Source organism: Seriola lalandi, unplaced genomic scaffold (assembly GCF_002814215.2).
Source record: "Seriola lalandi dorsalis isolate HSWRI2012SDOR001 ecotype SW California unplaced genomic scaffold, Sedor1 jcf7180002051195, whole genome shotgun sequence".
Taxonomy (NCBI): domain Eukaryota; kingdom Metazoa; phylum Chordata; class Actinopteri; order Carangiformes; family Carangidae; genus Seriola; species Seriola lalandi.
This window is the reverse complement of record NW_019521748.1, coordinates 3812-13283: the sequence shown is the minus strand read 5'-3', so window position 1 is coordinate 13283 and position 9472 is coordinate 3812. Positions and strand designations below refer to the sequence as shown.

Here is a 9472-nt window from a genome sequence, read left to right as displayed (position 1 = left end):
CTTTGCCTTTGCTAGCTTCTTGAAATGTTCAGTTCCTTTCCTGATGGGCAGCCAATCCATCAGTGCATCTCTAATGGAAAGTATCAGCTGGTATGTGAACGGTTACAGATGAACCGTCAGTTCAAGCATGAATCTTGTTGGTGTCAGTTGATGTGTGATCTTGTAATGAACTACAGTTACAGTTTCCTTTTTATCAGCAGCAGAAATAGTGTGTGTGATGTGTGACCTGTGATCTGACACTGCACTGCATATCATGAACCTGGCTCCTGTTCCTCTTCCAGGCCAACACCTGGTACAGTCTGGTTCTCTGTGAGAACCTCCTCCAGGAGCTGCTGTCGGGTGTTGATGCAGATGATGTTCCCACACCTGTCTCTTATACACATCTCAGAGGCTGCTGCACACAGTGTGAAAAAACACACACATGCCTCCATACATTCAGTCAGTTTAAACTGCTGCTGTACACCAACACGGTGACAGACCAGTGGTGTAAAAGCATTCATTTAAAAGTCTGTGTTACATTCTGACCAACTGACCATTGATGACTGTAGCTGTTAGTGTGATTGCTCAGCTAACCTTAGCCTATAAGAACATTGTGTGTGTGGAGCGTCGCTGCAACAGGTGTCAGCTGTCACAGTTCACACAGTAACGGTAACATTTAGGACATGAACATGTTGTTGATATAAAATTAACAACTGAAACTCATTCAGCTTGAACTCTGCGAACACATCTGAAGCCTGGACTATGAAGCAAGTTCAACATACCCAGTTTGCTCAGTTGTTATGGAGATCAGTGTATTGACACACTCTCCTATGACTTCTTGTCTGACTACCTTTTTGTAAAATGCTTCAATGGAAATGGTTCAGTTGCTTCACTTTCTCAAACTGTATCATATGTGTGAACCATAATACACAACTTCATCACTTCCCTCTCACATGCTGGGTACATCCTCTGCAACAACAGAAACTGTGCTCACAGCATTTTATTGTTCTTTATTATTCCACTTTTACAGTAATCTGTGTTTATTCATCAGGTGCATAACCCTGAGGAAACTTGTGACCTCTTCTGGGCCTGTGGCTGTGGGTCAGCTGCAGCTGGCCTTACAGTGGCAGTACGAGTTGTTGCGGAGCTGCCATGTCAGTCACTCCTCTGCTGACGCTGCTACAGACACAACAGCCCAGGATGATCAAACCTGTCCTTCAGAGTCCAACCACATTAAACGTGAAGGTGGTAATGAAGCCGTCCATCTTCTTGGAACGTCCCCTTCGACTGCGGTCTCTGGGACAGTGTCGGTGGAAGGCAAACCCCCCTCCCTCAGCTCGTTCGACTCAGGTTTTGATGGGGCAGGGAGCAGCCAGCTGGAGGCCTGGGGAGGGAGGGAAGGAGTGGAAGGTCTGTCTAGATTAGCTGGGATCAGGGACTTTGTGAAACCTGCCATGAGCCATCCTCTAATCCACGAGGAGAACGTCTCCAGTGTTTCAGATGCAGAGTTTGACTGTGGCTCTGTGGGAGACTCCTCCAGGGCCAGCATCCAGATCGTCCCTAAAGTAACCGAGGACTCCCTCAACTTAGAGATCAAAGTGAGGCGCTCTGCCGCGCTGCCCACTAATCCTTGGCTCAGCCTGCCATTAGATGACCTGGAAAACATGTACACCGTCACCATCACACACAACCCCACACCACAGAAGGTCGACCTACACTTCCACGATCCCTCAGACCCCGGCACCAACAGGTGTCGAGATCCGCCCACGAAGACGGAGGAGGTGTTGAGCAGCACGCAGCCCAGAGGGCCGCAGAGCAGGAGCTGGACTCGACACTCACAAAGCAGTTTGGAGGGTCCTGAGCTAAGTACCATCAGCCACATCCTCTCCAGCACTATCACAGATGGAGGGGACAAGTCCATCTGCACCACAGAGGGGGGTCCTACTCTTCTCTGGGACTCTTATGACCTCCATGACCAGAGCCAGGATCCTGTGGATAGGTAATGTTTCTGTGAGATCACAGCTCTCATTAGATATAATAAGTAATATATTAATGAAATATAATATGAGTCCCTCAGATCTAGATCCCTAAAGATGATGTAAGATATACATCTACATTGGAATCAGACTCATTAGCAGCTCAACACCATAATAACATGTTTATTACTCATGACATTTATACAGGTTACATGCACTTAGAGGGTTAAACAGAACGTAGGAAACATAGTTCAACAGTTCAAGACAGAATTCTTACTATCAGAGACAAAATCAGATTTCTCAGTTCTTATCTTAAAGCTCCTGAACACCTTTTGTACACCCACACAGGTGAGTCCAGTTCTTCTGATTGGACCTCTAATTAGGTCTCAGCCAGAATAACTGGGAACACCTGTACATGTGATTCATGTTAAAAGGCTCAAATATGCACACCTGAAGGCAGTGTATGCTAACACTAAAGCTAAAGCATTCCACCATAGAAAAACATGAAGCAGCAGAGGTTTGGTTTATATGGATACGGATTAACACGTGCGTTGGATGATTAATTTGGGTGAATTGAGGGTCAATGAAGATCATGACAGAGCTGCTAGCATTAGACACAGTAGCAGTCAGGACCAACAGGACTTTTTCAAAAAATCTGACATTACAGGAAGTCATATGTTAATGTATGGGTTTTAAATGCTTAATGTATGTTTTAGGAGATTGGTTTGTTTTTTTTCCCAGTGAGATTGATATCTCCCAAAAGGACTGGGATGTGGAAGAGCAGGAGGGTTTGAGGGAGGTGGAGAAGATCCTGGGCAGGGCTGATGAAATACTGGAGGTAAGAGACGCACAGGGGGAAGATGATCGCTGCCATGACGAGCTGCAACACCGCTGAGATCTGTAACATGTGAAAAATAACAGCAGTTTTCCCAGCACAACCCACAGCCGCCTAATGATGTGGCTTTACTTCCGACTCGCTGTGATCAGCAGACAAATATCTGTCTCACAGGAAGAAGAAAGCGTTCTGGCTCAGGAGGCTGCGCTGGAGGCGCTGCTGAGGTCCGAGGACAGGCACTGGCCACTGTGGGACAGTGAGGAGCAGCTCGGTGTGGTACGTTCATCACTGCTCATCAGTGAGCGAAACTCAGTCCTGAAACAAGTCACCGCTCATGCCAGCAGTCCCCTTCATCTTTTAATTAGTCCAGACAAATGGATAATTTCTTCCCCTGGAAACACACTGTGTAGTCAGGTGTGTTAAGTATAGAATTTGATTTTGATTCTGATTTGTTAAACGTTAAAATGTGAGTTTTGGTGAACCTGAAGACGATTATTGTCGGTACGTTTTTCCCACACAGGAAAGTGTCTTCTTTGACAAACCAGCAGGAAACTCAGTCTGATCTGTAAAGAGGTCGGCAGCGAGGCGTTTAACCTCAGATCTCTTCAAAAGGCAAATTTTCACCTTTGTAAATGGAATGCATGTATGTAGGGTCCAATCAGAGCACATTCAACCATTTACACACAATCATACAGCTCTTCTCTAACACACACACACACACACACTGATGGTGCAGTTGGACAACCGACAGTTGGCATCCGCTTTCATCACCAAAGCCTGTTGTTTTACCTGTACTCGGGGTCACATGACATGAGGAGTGTCGGCGTCAAACTAAGCAGTTGAAACAAGTCAAGAATTGAAACTGACTCCTGACAAAGGCTTGTTTTGCCAATCAGGATGAATAAAGGTCTGATTGTGCAGATGGGGTCAGGTAGTTGAACAGAACTTGAAACGATAATGTTGTCGATCTTTAGCTTTGTCAAATCTAGAAATTGTACAAGATTTAATCACAGCTTCCAAAGGTCACTTTAATTTAGTTTTCTTTCTTCTTCACTGTGGAAAGTGTCATTGACTTCATCATCACTGGTATCTGTACTATATAGATGCATATTTCTTTATGTAATAGTACATAGAATAGACAATTTCATTTGTGTTCCTGTGCGACTTGTACGTCGTCAGCCTCTGTCTAGAGAACATCGTCTGCCTTTATTGAACTCTAGGTTTACACAGGCTGTCTGAACCAGTGTTTGTTCATCATGATTTATCTGCTTATGCTCTTTTTTTTTTTTAAGCTGTCATCCAGCGAGTTGACTGAAGCTGGTGTTCTCGGCCTCGGGGACTCCCTGGACCCTGCTGAATCTGACAACCTCAGTGAACCCAGATCAGCTGGATGCGCGAGTCAAGCTAAGACTTCTGAAGACCATGGGCACTGCACTGAAGTAGACGCAGCAGCAGCTCCCAGCAGGCCGGACCTGCTGAGGGAGCTAAGGACGGTCCATGTTCTGGACGAGCTGATCATGGAGGAGAACCTGAAGATCCACGAGCTCCGGCGCTGTGAAGAGAACCTCAACAATGAGCTCTCGGGGAGAAAAGCTTCGGAAAGAAACGGGCCGTCGAGCGTGAGCAGGGAGAGGGAGGCTTTCCGGTTACAGCTGGAAAAGGAGAAGAGGGAGGTGGAGAAGCTCGAGAAGAGTTTGGACAAAGAGCCTAAAATGAAGAAACACAAGGTCCGAGCTAGAAAAGTTGTAAGATGCTCTATAATGGACAAGGCCAGAGTTGACAATAAAGAAGACCAAGCACTCTGCAATGAGCTTCTATCAGAGGGCTGTACCGGATCCCACAGAACACACTCCACATCCGTAGACCAGAATGAGGAGTCATGCAAGACTGAAGATTCTCCAGCAGACCTGGAGGCCATACCACATGACTGTGTTCCTCAACATCAGGATCTTCCTTCCCCTGAGGCTGCTGCATCTGAATCTAGCAGAACTGCTTTGAATGGCACCTCTGACTTGAAGCAAGCTTCTGCAGAGCTGGGAATCCAACCTCAGGGGTTTGTCTGTGCTGAAGGACTACATGGATCTGGTGAAAACGGTGCCATATGTAAACCAGAAGCTTCTTTAACCCCTGAAATGAGGCCGGACGATGGAGCGTTTGACCCAGGTGGAAAAGCTCCACTTCCTGTGAAGGATTACCTCACAGAACATGGAACCCCTCATTCCACAGAGCTGCTGGATCCAGATCCGTCTTCAGCAGCTCAGGATCCTGGTTTTAATGAATTGGTTGAATCAGAGAACGTCACTCCAGCCATCAGTCTCTGCTCTCTACATTCAAATGTAAAGGATCAGAGCAACAACAACAACAACCACCGGCAGAGGTGTGGCCTGTCCTCAGCCCACTTGTCTGAAATGACCTCTAAAGATGAAGAGGATACATCGGGGCCACCTGCAGGTTTGCTACAGACACACTTACACCCAACAATGGAAATCCAGAGTGTGTCTCCTCCAGATGAGCAGTCGGCACCACAGCTGCCTCCTGACCAGCGTGAACTGAATGAAGACTTGCCTTATGGTGTTCAGAGGATATCAGGAGCTGGGTCACCTGGGCTTCAGACCCAGCTGAACATCGATACGACAGAGGTACAGGTTGGAACAGCCACTTTAGGTTTAAGTCTACAGAGGTTACATTTACACCTTTTCAAGTTTACCTCATTGCTTAAAACCATCATCAGTCACAGGGTAGATCATCATAAGGAAACTTTTTTTGGTTCAACGTAATGGAAATGCACTTATTCACTTTGTTTCTGAGAGCCAGGTGAGACAGGCTAGCTCTTTCCCCCTGCTTACAGTCTTTATGCTAAACTAGGCTAATCATGTCCTGACTCCAGCCGTGTACTGAACTCTCTAGGGATTGATCGGCCGCTGATCTTGATCGGCTGCTGATCTTGATCGGCCGCTGATCATGATCAGCCAATTTTCATAAAAAATTGGCGATGACAGATGTGAATTAATGCTTCTATTCACCAATCACCTTAAAACTGATCACCTGTGGTTAATACTCTGGTGTCTGCAGCTGAGAAGTGCTGTGTAGTGTAGTCCCGCCTCCCACCCGGGAGCGTCAGGTTTCTCATAAAAGTATTCCAAGTTAGGAATATTGTCAGAGTCCAGCGTCTTGGTTCACAAGCTCTCCATATTTCTCCCTCGCTCCGGCTGCCTGACAGTGGGTACGCTCATCTGCTCCAATCCAGCTTGTGTATCGTAACGTATCGTTGCCATGGAAGTTTCCGGCAAGTTGAACAATCAGAGCACACTGGGCTCTGGTTGGTCAGCTTTGGGGCGGGGGGGGGCTTAAAGGACCCTGAGCTCTAACAGAGCATTTCAGACAGAGGGTGAATAGAGGACAGTAAAAGATGTACAGAAGGAGAAAAATGTCTTTTCAGAACATTAAAGCATGTAAATCTATTTAAGTAGACACCAAGAATGAAATGATGAACACTAAAGATGGCCATAATAGGTCCTGTTTAAGAGGTCGGATGTGGGCCTCCAACATTTTTGAGATTAAGTGGCCATGAGGTGGGAAAGGTTTGGAACTTCTGGGCTAAATGATGAAACCTCATGTTAACAAGCGGCAGGATTGTTCTTTATTTGATTCACATTGATTTATTTTTCACTGTGGTTGCAGATGATGGATTTCAAGACCCCCATAGTGCTGGACACTGGGTCTGGTTTGATGAAAGCAGGATTCGCAGATCAAGACCATCCAAACATTATATTCCCAACAATAATTGGGACACCAAAATATGAGGTCAGGCTGCTGCTTGTTTCCTTCATGAACCCAAATCTTTAGAAAACGTGTTGAAGTGTAGCCTCTCTGATCGCAGGTTCGTGTTCTGTCTTTACAGGAAGTGATGAACGGTAACACTGTGAGGGATACTTACATCGGACACGAGGCCCAACACATGAGAGGGGTCCTGGCTCTGCAGCACCCAATAAAGAACGGGATCATTCGGAACTGGGATGAAATGGAAAAGGTGATGATGTGATGTCACTGTTCAGCTACCACACAAGACATGTTCAATTAAGTCAACTCTGTGCAGAGCTGGTAAATGCACAAACGTTTCATTTGTGTCGTGGTTTCAGATTTGGCATCACACATTCCAGCAGCTGTGTGTGGACCCAGAGGAACACCCTGTTCTGCTGACTGAGGCGGCCATGAATCCCCTGCAGAACCGACAGCGCATGGTGGAGATCATGTTTGAGTGTTTCAACGTTCCCTTCACCTACGTGGCCATGCAGGCGGTGCTGGCCCTGTACGCAGCCGGCAGATCCACTGGTGCTCTGCTCCCTTCATCTGTCTTTTTTTTAAGCATTTTATTCTTGCACTGTGTCTGTGAGTTGTGTATCACAGACTAAAGAAGAACTACTCTTCCTTGCAGGTGTGGTGTTTGACTCTGGAGATGGAGTGAGCCACAGTGTGCCTGTGTTTGAGGGATACTGTCTACCTCACGCAGTGCAGCGCTTCCCTCTGGCCGGTGGAGATGTTACACTGCAGCTTAAAAAGGTATTCAGCAATACACTGTTCTTTCCACACTGTGCAGCTAGTGCAGTGACTGACCTGCTGAGAGGAGGAGGAGAGGACAGTTTGTCAGGCTGGTGATATTCTGCATTTTTATTCCTCCACGCCAGCGACAGTCAGAGCCAGAGCCATGTTGTTTTCAGGTTGTCCGTCTCATTCTCATTGACACAATATCTCAGTAACACCTCGACGGAACTTCTTAAAATTTGGCACAAACATTCACTAGGACTAAAGGGTGAACTGATTAAATTTTGGTGGTCAAACGTCAAGGGTCAGTGTGACATCACCAAACACTTTTTAGCCATAACTCAAGACATTTTATAACTCTGGATAAACAGGGATGTGACCTGAACTGAGTGGAGGAGGCAGACAACCATCAGTGAGTCTCACCATGTGACTGAGTCACATGTTCCTACATCACTGCAAACGCACACTGTGGTTTGTTTAGACTCAGTCCCACACACACCATCCTGCTGCCACAAATACTCAGCAGCTATTTCAGGAAAAGACTGAGCCTTTTCTTTTATTTTTTATTTATTTCTTTTTTTAATATTTAAATAAAAAGGATCTATTTTTGTTTTTTAAAAATGTGTATCTTCAGTGGAAGATACACAGATTGAAGGAAAGACTTTGTCATTGATGGTTTGGGTCTTTTGAAGGTGTAGAATAACACCAGCCTCACCTTTACCTGACGCAGCAGCAGTTTCCTTCTTGTTCTGAGCAGTAAGGACATGCTGTTGAATATTACTGACAGCCGCATCCTGTAACGCAGAGCAGGTCAAAAACAATAAACTGTCATCATGTTATGCAGTGACAGAAAACTGCAGTGTGTGTTTGTGTTGGTGCAGTCTAGTCTTGTGTTTCTGTGCAAAGACTCAATGAATTTTCATGCTTGCAGCTCCTGCAGGAAAAGGGGGTGAGCATGCGCACCACAGCAGAGATGGAGATAGTGAGGGAGATGAAGGAGAGGTGCTGCTGCGTGGCTCTCAGCTATGAGGCCGAGCTGACTGGGAGGGGGTCCTCCTGCACGGAGATGCATTACACCATGCCAGACGGACAGATGGTCAGCCTCGGCTCGGAGCGCTTCAGGTAACTGCACATCCTGTCCTGCTTTAGATCCACACTCAATCCCCTGAGTGGAGATTATAGGAAGTCAGAATCTAAAATTTAAATATCAGTTTTTTTTGTTTGTTTTTTTTAAATAGACATGTTTTAATGAGTCAGAAGGTTTGTCTCAGCCAGTTGCTCAGTTTACAACAATCTGCCATGCTTTAAGATTTGTGGTGAACTATAATTAGTTGGACTCGCATACAGGCAGCTTTCCTTCAGCTTTTCATCACAACTCACTGTTATCTAAACCAGGGTGATGTTGTGTAAAGGCACCAAGAGACAGCGGTCAACATAGATGAAAATACTCTTTTCTGTTTGTTGCTTATTGAACAGGTGGCTGGATGAAGTTCTTATTGGCCTTTTACTTTTTCTTTTTTTTCAAAATATTTTTATTGAGCATCAATGATACGAGGTATGTACACGAGGATAAAACATAACAAACATTGTATTAATTATTATTTTCTACCCTTGTTTCCTTTGTTGTATATACACAAGTAACAACTCAGCCGCCCACCCGTCCCACCCATCCGGAACATGTAGGACACCCACCCAGATTAGGAGAGAAAACATATACATAGGTTTATACTATGGTACTATGGTTTGCATGGACAAATGATCATAAATGGAAAAGGGTTGCTATGTGGTACTAAGTGGGCATGGTTTTAAGACCACTTAAGTATGTCAACACAGGATCCCAGATAGAGAAGAATTTGTCCCTGGACCCCCTGAGTATTTTACCTTCTCTAACTGTATGAACTGCAACAAGTCACTCAGCCACAAAGACACATTAGCCTTTTACTTTTTATTGCACTTACAGTAACGTAAAGTTCAGTCAAAGTTGTCGTCAACTCCAGTAATCTTCAGTTCAGCTGGTTCTGTGTCCATGCAGCCTCTCTGCTCTTTGCTCTGTATGTGTGTGCACGTCGTGCACGCCCTGCCTCTCCCAGCGAGCAGAGCAATCAGTCAGTCAAACTTTATATCACTTTATTCACTTATA

General features: G+C 45.6%; 1 protein-coding gene across 1 annotated transcript in view; it reads left to right on the top strand.

Annotated features, from left to right (window-relative positions):
• Positions 1 to 1030: 1030 nt before the first annotated feature.
• The window catches only part of LOC111649539 (uncharacterized), a gene marked incomplete at its 5' end in the record, with an annotated part of 9838 nt that continues 1396 nt past the window's right edge, over positions 1031 to 9472 (top strand). The window contains 9 exons of the mRNA XM_023399286.2: positions 1031 to 1978; positions 2697 to 2793; positions 2965 to 3066; positions 4083 to 5429; positions 6472 to 6594; positions 6692 to 6820; positions 6930 to 7122; positions 7226 to 7350; positions 8264 to 8454. Of these exons, the coding sequence (XP_023255054.2) occupies positions 1031 to 1978; positions 2697 to 2793; positions 2965 to 3066; positions 4083 to 5429; positions 6472 to 6594; positions 6692 to 6820; positions 6930 to 7122; positions 7226 to 7350; positions 8264 to 8454 (3255 nt within the window). The remainder of the gene's footprint in view (positions 1979 to 2696; positions 2794 to 2964; positions 3067 to 4082; positions 5430 to 6471; positions 6595 to 6691; positions 6821 to 6929; positions 7123 to 7225; positions 7351 to 8263; positions 8455 to 9472) is intronic.